Genomic DNA, 14,212 nt, shown 5'->3' on the forward strand with positions numbered 1-14,212 from the left:
CTAGTTAGGATTTTGCATGAGCGAGATGGCCTCTGAATTTTTTTCTTGCTTTTTGTCTGGGTATCAAAGTGATATGACACCAGCGTGGCTGGGGTCTCCATTGAGAAAGCATCTGAGGGCCTGGAGGCAGTTGGGAGACACATAAACTGCAGATTTCATAGATTGCTTCCCTGGCCTGCAGAGGAGAAAATAGAGCAGTGACAGATGGACACGGTGACTTCAGCTCTGCTAAATCTGCATGCACAATCGAGACTGGAGGGGACTTCAGGAGTTAAATGGCCTTGTGAGCATTTGGTGGGATGCGGTAGGATATGGTGCTAAGACTATGAAAAGGACAAGCATTCCAGACCCAGAGTGTCCTGGGTTCAAACCCTGGCTCTCCCACTCCTTAGCTTTGTTGTTTTGGACATAGAGATCACCTACTCTGAGCCTCCACTTCCCATTCTTAAGTGTAGATTGAAAGGAGAGGTTAAGCATGTGGCAGCTAATTGGCTCAGTAGTTGTGGGAATTATCCTTACAGAAGAAAAATGTTTGAGTGTTGTTACAAAGCGGTTATAATAATTGCAAGATTGAAAGATATTTCTGGTTAGTACATGTTCATTGTAGAAAATTTGAAAAGTACGTAAATACCTGTTTCAAACCCTGGATCTGCTGGCCACTTCTTAGGCAGTTATGTCATCTCCCTTAGACTTAGTTTCCTGCTCTGTAAAATGGGTCCAGAAGCATCTCCTCATAAGGTTGTGTGAACATTAAATAAGAGAACGTTTATAAAACGTTCAGCCTGGCAGACGGCAGATGCTCAGGTTGTTGATTATTAATATCACAGTTGCTATGAAAGAGAGAGATTTATTCATCCCTGCCCTGAACACTCACAGGTGCACACACCATTATCTGGAACACCCATTTCTCTCTCTCTTTTGATGTCAGCAGCGCCCCACAAAAATCTGTTTCCAGGGGGAGGGTATAGCTCAGTAGTAGAGTGCCTGCTTCACATGCGTGAGGTCCTGGTTTCAATCCGCTGTACTTCCATTTAAAAAATAAACCTAATTACCTCTCCCTCCCCAAAAATAACAACAAACAAATAAAATAAAATTTTCAAAGAAGAAAAGAATATCTTTTTCCAACTCAGCCAGGAAGGGGAGGGATGCTAGCAGAAATGTGACCAGTTTCTCCAAGAAACAGTCCGAACTGATAATCCATATTAAAGTTCACCGATGTATAATTGGCATATAATAAACTGGACATCTTCAAGGGTATAATTTGATAAATTTTGACACGTGTACTCGCCATGAGACCAACACCCCAGTCAAGAGAGAGAGTGGATCCAGCCTCCGTTTCCTTGTGCCCTTGTGACCCTTCCCCCAGCCCCCGCCGCCCAGGTGACTGCTGGTCTGCTTTCTGTCACTGGAGACTCGTTTGTATTTTCTAGAGTTTTATGCAAATGAACCGCACAGCACATACCCTTTTTTGCCCGGCTTCATTCACTCAAAATAGCGACTTTGAGATTCACCCCTGTTGTTGGGTTTGCTAGTTCATCTCTTCGTTTTGCTGGGCAGTGAGTTCTATTGTTGGTTATCCATCTGTTTTGGTTTGGTTATCCATTCACCTGTTAAGGGACATTTAGGTTGTCTCCACTTTTTGGCTGTTACAAACAAAGCTGCTCTAAAACCTTCTGTACAAGTCTCTGTGTGGACATTTGGCTTTGTTTCTCACAATCCAATCTTAAAAATCATGATTGTCTCCAAATGTCCTGCCTTTTTCTCAAGAGTGTAGAGTCAGGGGCTGCCCCTGGCCCGCGGTCAGAGTCTCGTTACTTGTATGTTTAGCAGGCCTCCATCATCATAAGACACAGGCTCCCCTTTTCTCTTAGGTTTAGTGCCTGAGTCACGTGGATCAGCAGGCTTTTCAGGCAGGAGGCTTCTGGCGTCACTGTAGGGATCTGCCCTTAAACATCCCTCCTGAGGGCCTGGCTCCAGCCGAGGCTGCAGGTCTGAGTCTGCAGTGCATCTGCCTTCTCAGCTGCCCCATGAAGCCAAAAAACAAGGGGAAACTGAGGCACAGGCAAGGCAGTTATGATTTGAGATTGCTCGGTGAGGCATCCTCTGCCAGGACTGCCTTCCTCCCCCTGCTGGCCTTTTACTGAGAAGCAAGTTGCCCGGGGTGATGTCACTTAAAAACAAGTGCGACACACTTGTTAACTAGAAGAGAATGTCTGCATTATTCACCAATTAACTCCTCGCTCCTCCTCAGGGGCAGTGCTTCATACGAAATAGCACATACGAAATATTTCCAGTCATCACGGTGCTCATCCAAAAATAAATAAGTATCAGCGCCCCCACAGATGTTTCCTTATTTGCTGAAGGAAAAAGAAGATAAACACACTTATTGTGACTCACAATATTTGTGTAAAAGGCACCACACTAGAGCCCTCCTAAGTACTCCCAACAATAATATTTTGGAAACTTTGAATTTTTTTACCTTGGATGGCTCGTCACCACTTTGATTCGGCGTCGAGCTTTTCCCCCTCATGTTAACACCTCCAGGAAGTTAAGAGGGTGTTGGGAGATGACCTGGTACTTCTAGGAATATCTTCTGCCCCCAAACCTAGAGGCTGGTTTCCTCTCTTCAGCGGTGTCAGGGAGAACATCCAAGGAGTCTAAGCACCTGGACCCACGCAGACCAGCTCACAGTGGCGTTAAAGCAGGAGCCCTCCAACTTGAGCCCACTGTGAGAGGCCACCGAAGGGCAGGTTGACCAGATGGCGGGCCTGCCCCTCCCGCCTCCTACGCCCATGAGACTTCTCTCAACGCAGCACTCAGAGCAACCCAAAACAGCCAAGACCATCCTGTCACTCTTCTACTCAAAAACCCTTCCTCACCCGTCTTCTACCCGTCCCCTCACTCAATTCGCTCTGGCCACACTAACCTCCTGGCTGCTTCTGAGCACACCACATTTTATTTCTTCTGCCTGGGAGGACCTTTCCCTTCCTAGGCTTATGACTCCCTTTCCTCACCTTGTTGACATCTTTGTTCGTGTCTCCTTCCTTGTGAGGCCTTCCTGACCACCTAGTTTTAAACTGTATCCCAGACATTCCAGTCCCATACGTGACACTCCCTGTCTCCCTTCCCTGCTTTCCTTTGCTCCATAATACTTACTACCATCTGACCTACTGCTGTGGATGTAATCTTCCTTCTCTCCCCAGAATGCTAGCTCCAAGGAGGCAGTAATTTTTGTCTGTATTCTTCCTCCTGACGCATACTTTTGATGTAGTTTAGGACTGAGACTTGGGATCAGGATTTGGAATTACTTTAATCCCAGTGTTCCCCAAACTTTAAAAACAAATATCCCACATGAACACAGGTATCTCAGGCTTCATGATGGAAATGGCCTCCAGGTGAGCAGCACGGCGTGGGGTCTGTCTAAAATGATGGGGGCTTCTTTCACAGTGCAGCGTGGCCTTCTCAGTTCTAGGTGGAGTTGAGAAATATGTTAAATTTGGAAAACAGTGTTGTTTATGCCAGACAGAATTTTCTGTGATGAGCCAAAACTTCACATATCTAAGCCCATGTCAAAAAGTAGATCAATACAAAGATTTTGATGGCATGAAATAAAGAGGATTTGACAAGGCAAAAAACTAAATGAATCTTACTAGGACTTTAAACAGGTTACACCTTCTCTGTTGTCAATATGAAATCTAGGCATAAGCTTAAAATATGCTGGCAAATGGTGTTGTCAAACTAAGATGTCAAATGGCAACATGACAAGCCAGAGGATGAGCCTTTTGGCCACAAAAGACTAAACCTCAGATGAGGATGCATATGAGGAATCAAGACCCAAGGTCTCTGGACTGGGGGCAGTTTGCTTTGAGGCATGTCATGCCTGCCCAAGACGGATTCTCCGAGGGGCCACACTGGCCGTTGACTTGGAGTAGCAGAGAAACTTACACCAGCTGGTGGCACATACAGGGCCTCTGCTTGGCCTCAGGTGTCCTTCATTTTGGAATCATGCAATTTGGAAAGGGACACCCAACCAAAGTATGGCCCCCTCTCTCATTAAAGAACTAGCTTGTTACATCATAGACTAGAACCCTCTTAGAACCTTCTGATATTTCTGATGAGGCCTGTTCTAACACCTGGGGCTAATATGAGTGGGGTTCTGGTATCTCAATAAAAATAACATGCTTAGAGATTGAGAACCCTTGTCCTTCCTTTTTGTTAACTTTCAAGTCCTCCAGTGTCACAGAGGCTAAGTTTTATGAAGGTTTATTTAGGGATATTTATTTACGGTACTAAGTGGAGAAGGATTTAGGCTTCTCTTGTCCGGGACACAAATTATCAACAAACCTGGCCTTTGGTGCTGTCACTTTATATTCCCTGGACCATTCAGCAAAGTGGCACAGCATGGTCAAGTTTAACATCCGGCAGGATGCACTGAAAGTCAAGCTACCCAGTAGGAGTCCACGCAGGACCTGACTAAACCTGAGGCCCTGATGTCGACATTTCTGAAAGGAGCGGAGTGTGGGATTCTTCAAAAGGCTAACAGAGGCTGAAAAACTCAGCTCTCAACTATTTACCCAGACAAGAGTGGAATATATTCTCTCCTACCAGATGTGCATGGCTCTCAGCATCCTGCCTGGCCCTGTAGGTCCTCAAAGTAAGTCTGCTGAATGAATGAGCACCACAGTGCTCAAAAACCAGCCCAGATTAAATGCAAGAAAAGACTGCTATGTCCTTTCCAGACGGTTTCTTCTGCTTTGTTACCGAGGACTCCTCACTTCTGCCCTTCCCTTACTAGCAGTGAGGTACAGTAATTTGAAATGAGAAGAAAATCTTACATTAGTGAGAAAGTAAGGTCACGCAAAGAATGGATAGGCTTCTTGTAATTTATTTGAGTTATTTCCAAGCGACAGTTACAAAAGTTTTTAATTTTTATAATACTCTTGATAAGAAAATAAAATTTAAATAAAAATACATTCTCAACAATACAACATGGTTACACAAATTCACTACATTAAATTTTGATAACTTACATTTTCAAAGTGGACACTAAAAACCAATACTTACTAGTGACATATTAATTTCCAAGTTAATAAAAAGGGAAGCAGATAATATCAGTCAAGACTGGCGTTTATCTCTAGAATGAGCCCTGTATTTTTCACATACTGCAAGGATACCTAAAAGGCTTTGAAGCGTTTTGTCTTTATAGGATGTACCGTTAGAACAAATTAAAGGTGCTTCTACTTAAAAAAAAAAAACAAACAAACCAAAAAACATTTAAAACCTGGGCTGAATGCAGCTTTCTGATAAATGAATGAAATTAGGCTTCAGAAATAAACAAAAGCCGCATCATTCATCACCCTTTTTGTACAATAAGGAAAGTCTTGTTTTGACCCTTAACCATTACCCGTGATATTATAAACATATTTCTTTGGCAAATAAAATAGTTCAATTTGATAAATTATATTCCTGGAAGTAAAAAACTTCTTTGCTATTTCCCCTCATTAAATGAATATTAAAAAACAAAGCTAAACAAAAACAAAACTAACAATAACAAAACAAGCAACAGATCAGCACAATCTTGACTTAAGAAAATGGCTAAACTAAGAACCAGAACTGGCATTTATGGCAAGAGTTTCTCCATATCATCCTTTTCTTTCCTTCCTGGGGTTTTCAGAGTTTTAGGGTAAAGTGAGCTGCCATGTATTTCTTCAAGTGTGGAAAAGGCAGAAAGAGCAGATCAGGTAGTAACGATAGTACTCATCAGTAACAGCCAAGGAACGAGGCCCTTGGAAGCAAGTAAGTACCTTGGTTTTCCTGGGGTCCCACTGACATGGTCTCTTATTTCAGAAGACTTTAAAAGAAAATTTCATTTCACATTACTTGTTTTTAGGCTGTGCCGAGCTGGTTAATTCCAGTCAAACTGGCTGTTCACATGACCCTTTTAAAGAAAATAACTAGTAACTGAACTCTTCAAATTCTGAGTTCTGTATTCACACAGCCTTGGTCCCTGTGAGAATGCTGTGATCTTTAAAAAACAATCATAATTGGGGACTTGATATTAGAAACAATTAGAAGAATATAACTAAAGAAGCCACAAGAGAGAAATGTGTGGTACCTGGCAACGCTCACATATCCTTTCCAGGCAGACATCTCAGAGACTCCTAAAAGGAAATTTCAATCTGAGTGAAATGAAATTCAAAAATGAGAAATTTACTAAATGTGAAGTTCTTTCACACTGATAAATCAGTGTAGTGTATGGAATCTACGAGCTCATAAAATTTAAAGGACTTTTTCAAACTTGTCTTTAAAATGGGCCAGGAATAACCTACTATAATGCAGACTAGGACTTATTCTTAAATAAAACCAACTGATTTTTACAAGTCCTTTAGAGAAATACATTGTTCAGTTACAGTCATTATGGAACAACTTTGATTGTGTGCCAATGGTCTTTAAAAATAATTATCCAGTAACAGAATTTAAAAACAATTACTTACCAATAACATAACTGGCAAAGTGTATCTTGAAACATAGCTTATGCTCAGGGAAACAAAAAAAGCAGTACTAGCTAGACTTACATTAATAAGTCACAGTTTTAAACAGAAACACGTAAAATACTCCAGGGTTCAAGGTACCACATTTACAAAATTTAAAAAGACAAAATAAGAGTACCATGGTTTTTAATACTGATGAAGCAAAGTGTATCCCTCTCAACTTCAAGGTGGTAAACTTGCTTCGACTGCTTATTTACAGTTATCATTTTTAAGATAAAAGTAAATTATTAGGGAAAAGTAGAATTCGAACAGTTGCTTGCCCAAATTCCATTTGGCTAGCAGGCAGTAAGGAAACAGCAATGAGATATAAACATTTTCAGGAAAGCACTATTTCTATACTTAAACACTGATCATTCAACTGATCATAAAGATTAGATACCATGGAGTATCTAAAGTAGAATCTGGGGCGGCCCAGATTATTAAAGTGCGCCGAGTGACTGTTCTGGAGTTAGCTCTCAACCTTACCCTGGGAGGGGGGCGTCCTATGGTGGCCCTTATAATAACATGGTCACAGGTGAAGTCTAGTGATTTTACCACCACCTTCCCCCACTGTTTACTTTCTCTTCTTTTTGAGAAGAGAAGTCCTTGGAAGTCACGTTAACCTGAACTCTCAAATCAAGAAAATGAGTACCTGATGTTTAAAACGATGAGAAAAAAATTTAGTGATCTCATTTTATGTCATCTGCCATCACTCATCCTAAATGTAAACAAGATGCACACAACAGTCCACGCTCCCTGATTCCTCCGGAGTTCTGTTCTGTTTACATCCCTAAATAGGCAGGAGGATCTGCTGGCTTTCAAGGACGCTCTGGCAGCTTTCTGCTGTTCTGTCGCTGTCCCTAGTGGAATCTGTAATGACCAACGGACCAGAGGAAAATCCTTTTTTAATTTTTTTTTGAAGGAGGGTCTAGATGAACTAAATGGAAAGCTCTGAATAGTCATGGATTGAAATTTTCTAGTAGAACACAATGTTGGCAGTATAGAGCAGGCACTAATGGTAGTGAAAAGTCCACAGAACACGGAGTGTTACAAGGAGAGATGGTTTCTTGCTATGTGGAGTTTTCCTTCTGTGACAAAGCTTCAGGAAGATTCTTTCTATTAAAAACAAGTTGCAGAAACATGGCTTTTGAGACAAGATATGAAGGGAATCTTGATTTTTAAATTCTCCAGGAATACATTAAGACCAAGATTCCCAAACAGTTCATTTTGATTATTAAATATTAAATACAACATGAATGCAGGTGACACTGAAGCCAATGTTCATTCTTAAATACTATGAACAAAATATACGATGAACTGAAAAACTCCAACAAAAGTTCTATTTTCCAGTTCTTCTTAATCAACTGGTCAAACTCTAAGATGTTTTCCCAACAATTGGATTTTCCCTAGAAAATAAAAAAAAAATCATTTTTCAAAAGTTGAAAAACAGAAAATTTTAAAAAGTGACAAATATAGTATCCAGTAAGTGTAATCTCTTGATAACCTCTCATGCCAAATCTTACTTTATTAATTCAAGTTTTTACTGACCATCTTTTAAGTGTCAGGCCCTATTTTGGAAACTATGGACACAGTGATGAACAAAATGGACAAAACCCTTGCCCCTGTGGAGTATAGAGAAAATAGTATGAACAAATATAATATTTGGTACAAGAAAGACTGGTATTTTTTAACAGAAGAATACAGCTGGGAAGGGGGTACAGTGTGTGAGGCTGGGGGAAACGATACTACTTAAGAAGGATGGTCAAGCACTGGCCAGGACCTCATGTGGACACTTGCCAGGGCTCCAAGAAAACTGGGTTACTGCTGTTGGAAGAAAACAATTACACTAATGTAGAAAAGACAGTATTAGGATGCTTACAGTAAACTTCCAATGTACTGAGCCTTCTATCCAGGGAGAACATAAATATTTATACCTGTCAAACTGATTTTTATTGTTTATAAAACACAAATATAATTACCAATCCACATAATTTTAAAAGAATACTTAAGATGATGGGGCCAGGATTCAAAGGGCCCCCTTCCCCCAGTCAGCTGCATGACCCTGGGCAAGGCCCTTTACTTCCCTGAGCCTCTCAGTTTCTCTAGCTATAAAACAGGAATAGAACCATGCTGGGCAACCATGAGGCCAACGAGAGTGTGCAGCTGTGGCAAACACTTGCTGTCCAAGAACCATCCCCTCCCTCTGTACCTCTGTGCAAACAGAAACCTGATTCTAGTGCTAATACTGGGCAACCCTGTGTTTCAGGGGAAGCTGAAGGTAACTTTACACAAGGTTTCTTTCCTGTTGTGGAAGAAAACAGCTCTTTCTGCCTCTGGACACTATTATTAAAAAATGTGGGGCTCTGAACTACTGCAGCCCAGTTGTGACCACAAGGGGATAAGCCTGAGGAAGACAGAAATCATCTTGTTGAAGACGGCTGAGTGGCTGGACCATCCTTGATGGCAGTGTTGAACTAACCAAGTATAGAAGAGAGGACTTAATTTGTGAGATTAAAAAACGTCTGACTGTGTAAACCACTTCAATTTGGATTTTCTGTTATTTGCTACTACAAACAATCTAACGGACACGATGTAAAGTCCTGGGCACGCTGTCCAGGGCGCCGAGTAAGCTCTGAGATAAGTGTTAACTGTTACTGCCGTTTTCCTCCGCGGTGCCCATCTGCATCCGAGATGCAGCCAAAGCATCAACTATAAGACACTTCTAGCACTTTCCCAGCTGGCTGTTTTTCAGTGCTTAGCAGGTACAGAGGCACTGTGGGAGATGGAAGGAAGGAAGGGGATCAGAGAACAAAAACAGAAAACTACCAAGTATTCGATTCAGTGGTTACAGTGGAATATAACATTGTAAATGGTGACAAAGTACAGCACCAACAGAATGAAATGATACCAGGACTGAAAAAGACCAGGATCACCGTACGAGTGGCCAGGGAGACTCTTGCGCAAGGGAAAGGTTTTGAGCTGGCCTTAGAGGTGAAGCGAGCAGGAGGCCTGCACTGCAGGCGAGTGCAAGGTAGCAGAGGCGGTCTCACTATGTCCCAGCTACGTTTCAAGTGTCTTAAAAATACTTACTTGCTCCCATATTTCGCACTACTTGATCTCTTCTTCCTATACTTTTCATGAGGTTCATCTAGCTTCTCTATGATGCTTTTTATTTGTTGAATTGTCTTAAAGGTTGTTACAGAATCCTCAATTACAAAGTTAGAATAGTCATCGGGCTCTTTCTGTGGTCCTTGATAGACGGCTATAGTCCCACAGGCCTCTATGAGGAGCAAGAAGGTCTCTGGTCAGACAGCTAGGTCATTAAATGTAATTTGTAGTATAAACAAGAATGTTTCAAGGGGCTCAAGCTGGGGAGATCGCCCCCGGAAATGCACAGACAACCAATAATACATACATTTTATTAATTATGATCATCCCATTTATCAAAAACAGTATTTTCACTTGATGAATATCTATGAAAAAGGCTCCCATTGGGAGTTTGTCAACTTTCATAGAAGTAACATTTTGGGAAATCTATGCGTATCTTCAACTTTAAGAAAATGCCAAACAACGTTTCACTAATTCGTAATGAAGGATCATGGTTATATAAAGTATTTCAGTTGTATAGTTACCTTCCATTTTCTGCAGCTTAAGTGAACTGAGGGTAAAAAGGGAATAAATCCTTTCTGTTTCTCTGTCTTCATCAATATCTATCTGGATGTCTGCAGGGACACCTCTATGGTAAAAATGAAATCAAAGACATTGGAAAAATTTCACTCTGTTAACACGCTACTGACTTTTGACAGTCTGAGACTAAAAACAGAACCACAGAATTTTGTAGAAGGAACCTCAGGAATCTAGTCTAACTTAATAATTAAATAAAATGGGGCCAAGAGAGGTTCGGTCATTTTGTGACTCTAATCAAAAGGAGAGGAATCTTAAAGTGAAAGCATTTTCATAACTTATGCTTCATCACAAAAGGCATACTTTACTTTTTAAATCCATAGGGCTTCAATTAGAGGGAGACTCCTAAGCCCTTCTTCCCCAATATCAGGCTCATACTCGCGCATCTATTTAAACACTGCCCCCCTCATCTTTTTTTGACTTGTGCAATCACAGTTTATTTGGGAACATTTTTATCATCTCCCCTAAAAAAACCCCTGTACCCCCATTAGCATTCCCCATTCCTCCCTCCCTCTAGTCCCTCACAATCACTAATCTACTTTGTGTCTCTAGAAATTTACCTATTCTGGACACTTTACACAAATGTTATCATACAGTATATGACCTTTATGTCTGGCTTCTTTCAGCATGTTGTCTAGGTTCACCTGTGCTGTAGCATGTATCAGGACTTCATTCCACTTTATAATACTAAAAAATTATTATTATTTTATAATAATTTGAAACTTTTTTAATCAAAAAGAAACTTACGCAGTACATCGCTTGCAGCCGAGAGCGCTCTCACTGGTCTCCAGACAGCAGAGCCAGTTTCCGTTTAGATATGCAGAGGGGTGATAAAAACTGAGCCTGTTCTGATTGCATCGGCTCACCCTGCAGAGGACGTCTATCCATTCATTAGCTTCTACACAGTTATTTGCCTGGACATAGAGTGGTTTCTCCGTATGTATCACTTGGAACATCTTCATAGGCAATTAAGATTAAAAAGTTAGTGACAAAGTCTAAAAACCAAACACATTATGAAACACAAAAAGCATATAACAGAAATATAGTTTCCTTGGCTAGATAACTGTTGCTTGGGTATCTTATGAATTGTTACTTTGCAAGCAAGTTAGTCCCCAGGACAGTCTGAATCACATGGTACTCAATAGTACAAAAGAATATAATTTTAAGAAGCCAGACAACTGCAAAGGAATAGACTATCATATAAACAGGAATCAAGGAAGATAATTTCAGATGGAGGAAAATGTATGAGTAAAGGCAAAGCAGAAGGAAAATACAAAGGAACAAGGAAATCATCTTGGATGGCTTGAGTGGATGGTACATACTGAAGAGCAGCAGAAGATACGGTTGCACAGACTAGTTAGGACTAGTATTATTAAAGACTTAACGTCAAGCTGAGAAGTTTGATAGAACAAAAGTATTGAGAAAAGTACCTTAACTTGATAGGTGAGCATCAACAACAGTGGGCAATTTTAAGACACAGTTCTAGCCAGCAATTATAAAATATTAGTGATTAATAACAAACACTAAAATAACCTCCTTAAAATTTATAGCTAAGTAATATATGCAGTTTAAAGTGCTTTAAATTATTTATGTCACTTACATTTTTCTTGTTGAAAGAGCTCTCTTCCAGTTTTTCCACAGCAAGAATGTTTTTCACTGGAATTGTGTAAATTGCATCTTTGCCTAAATAATACAAGAAGCAGGATAAATGACAAGGTTTAAGATAATTCTTTTGAAGGTAGGCATAGAAGCAGGAAACAGATTTTCAAGTGGTACATATGTAAGTATTTGTTTTATGGAATAGATGAATTTTGATTATTTTCTACAGTGTGACTCCCACTTTACTTTTTGATATAAAATTAAAACATTTTCAAGGAAAAATGCAGGAATAAATTTGATCTCTTATGTATAAAATAAAAATGTTATTATAAATTTGTAAGATTAATTATATGGGGACTGAAAAAATATGTCCTTATCAATAAAGGCCTACTCAAAATGTGCTGAGACACGGGATTCTCTTTCATGGAGTTATTACATACACAATGATTCTGACTGTGCCTAAGTGTATTTTTCTGGTTTTTTCCAATCTAATAATTAAATAAGGAATATTTAACTCAAAAACAATGATTTGAAATTGAAAAACTGTTCATTACTATCACATATTAGCTGGTCAGCTGACTGGATCTACCAAATTTACTCTGAGATAGGGAACAAAAGTAAAAAATTATATTTGATGGAGTGAATCATCAACCCAATTTGAGAATTTGGAAATTTGAGTTTGTTGAAGGAGCTCCATAATAATACAGCACAAGGATATAATGCATTTCAACTTAAAATTTACTTGAGAATAAATGACATCTCATATAGTCATAGAAGCTATAGGCAAATGTTAATTATGACTTTTTCTGGTCATTCTGTAATGTTGTTCTTAGAAAATCAAAGCTTTGCCTCCCTCTCCCACCAAACTCTGCTTTAATGACATATGGCTGAAGTGTTGGATACTTCTACATTTTATATTATCCGTGGATTAATGTATAGTTTTTTGGTCAAAGACACTTAATTTGTGGTTAATGAAGGTTTTTGTCCTTGAACAGCAAGGTTAATATTTGCTAAGCCTGGTTCCTCCTGTAAAATCTAAAATTTGTGTAATTCAAGCAATGTGATAACCATTTTTTTTAAACGATAACGTCACTTAATTCAACTATCATACATTGAATGTCTATTATATACCAGACACTGTCCTAGCCACTTGAGATATAGCAGTAAACAAAACACATAAGGCCCCTAATAAAGTCTGCATTTAGGTCTAGAAAGACTGATGAAAGACAAATAAATATTAGGTAGAGATGAATGCTGTAATGAAAATAACCCAAGGTGATGTCATAGAAATTGGGAAGTTATTTTAAATTGGGTAGTTAGGGAAAACTCTTATGTTGAATTTAAATTCAACAGATACAAATCATATCTACATGGGAAAATGAGAAAAGACTATCAGCAGTCTCCTGGAGGCAGACAAGATCAAGTTTATGAGGGGGCTGGGGGAGACGGGAAGGGAGTAAACTGAAGGAAGCCACAGCCTGAGCCACATGTAGGAAAAGACACCCGCAAAAGTAGGACTGGTCAGAAGAGCTTCAGGCCAGAGTCAGTGGACACAGACAGCTGAGCGGGGTGGGGGGACACACCAGACATGTATCAGGATGATTAATTGGTGAGCTGCACCGGGAACAGCTGGGCCAATTAGGTCCTCCACCCACCCCCCCACCCCCCCACCCCCCGCCCCCCGCCGGCTAGTGCTAAGCAGCAGTCAAGAGGCGTGTGCCCAGGCTAAGCAGTGAGGGCGCGGCCCGGGCTGTGGAGCAGTGCCGCGCCATTAGACAAGCACTAGCACCCTTGCCCCTCAGCAGCTCGTCCTGTCCCTCCCTCGCAACTGCTGGCGGTCAGCTACTGAACACTCAAGCAGGTAAATGGACTGTAACACAAAGATGAGCAAGTCACAAAAAAAAAATCACCAGATGAGGAAAATCAGCACTCTGAAGAGAGACACACATACAACAAACAGAATACATCTGAGGAAATCAGGGGTATAATAAATTAGTGGGCAGAGGAGAATATCTTTGGGTACCAACCTCCATGGGGCACCACAAAGATTCCAGAGAACTTTAGAATTTTGCAGGAAGTTTCCGTCTTGATTTGTTGAATACACAAAGCATGCACATACCTAGAACCACGGTGTCTGTTCATTTCTAGACAAATTATGACACAGCATATGTAGAGAAAGCGCATTGCTCCCAGGCACGTGTGATGTCATCAGTTAATAGTGTTAACTGGAAAGAACTGCAAGGTGCACTAGTAAAACGGGGGATTTTACTGAGGACTCTCCAAACGTAGAGTACAAAAGGGACAAAGAAACAAAGTAATAGTGTTAAGAGCCACGGTGGATGAATTTAGAAGTTTCAGTATCTGTCTAATAAGCATTCCAGAAACAGAACAGAAAGAGT

At 40.4% G+C, this 14,212-nt stretch overlaps 1 protein-coding gene across 3 annotated transcripts in view; it reads right to left on the reverse strand.

Moving 5' to 3' along the window:
- Positions 1-4,865: 4,865 nt before the first annotated feature.
- The window catches only part of RASA2 (RAS p21 protein activator 2), a 112,497-nt gene continuing 103,150 nt past the window's right edge, over positions 4,866-14,212 (reverse strand). For 2 of the 3 annotated variants that reach the window (XM_032487322.1, XM_032487316.1), the window contains exons 20-24: positions 11,815-11,897; positions 10,962-11,170; positions 10,163-10,266; positions 9,621-9,810; positions 4,866-7,936 (exon numbers count right to left, since the gene is read on the reverse strand). In XM_032487322.1, the coding sequence (XP_032343213.1) occupies positions 7,906-7,936; positions 9,621-9,810; positions 10,163-10,266; positions 10,962-11,170; positions 11,815-11,897 (617 nt within the window). In that variant the 3' untranslated portion in view covers positions 4,866-7,905. The remainder of the gene's footprint in view (positions 7,937-9,620; positions 9,811-10,162; positions 10,267-10,961; positions 11,171-11,814; positions 11,898-14,212) is intronic. The other variant, XR_004322773.1, reaches the window with a different exon arrangement.

Source organism: Camelus ferus, chromosome 1 (genome assembly GCF_009834535.1).
Source record: "Camelus ferus isolate YT-003-E chromosome 1, BCGSAC_Cfer_1.0, whole genome shotgun sequence".
NCBI lineage: Eukaryota > Metazoa > Chordata > Mammalia > Artiodactyla > Camelidae > Camelus > Camelus ferus.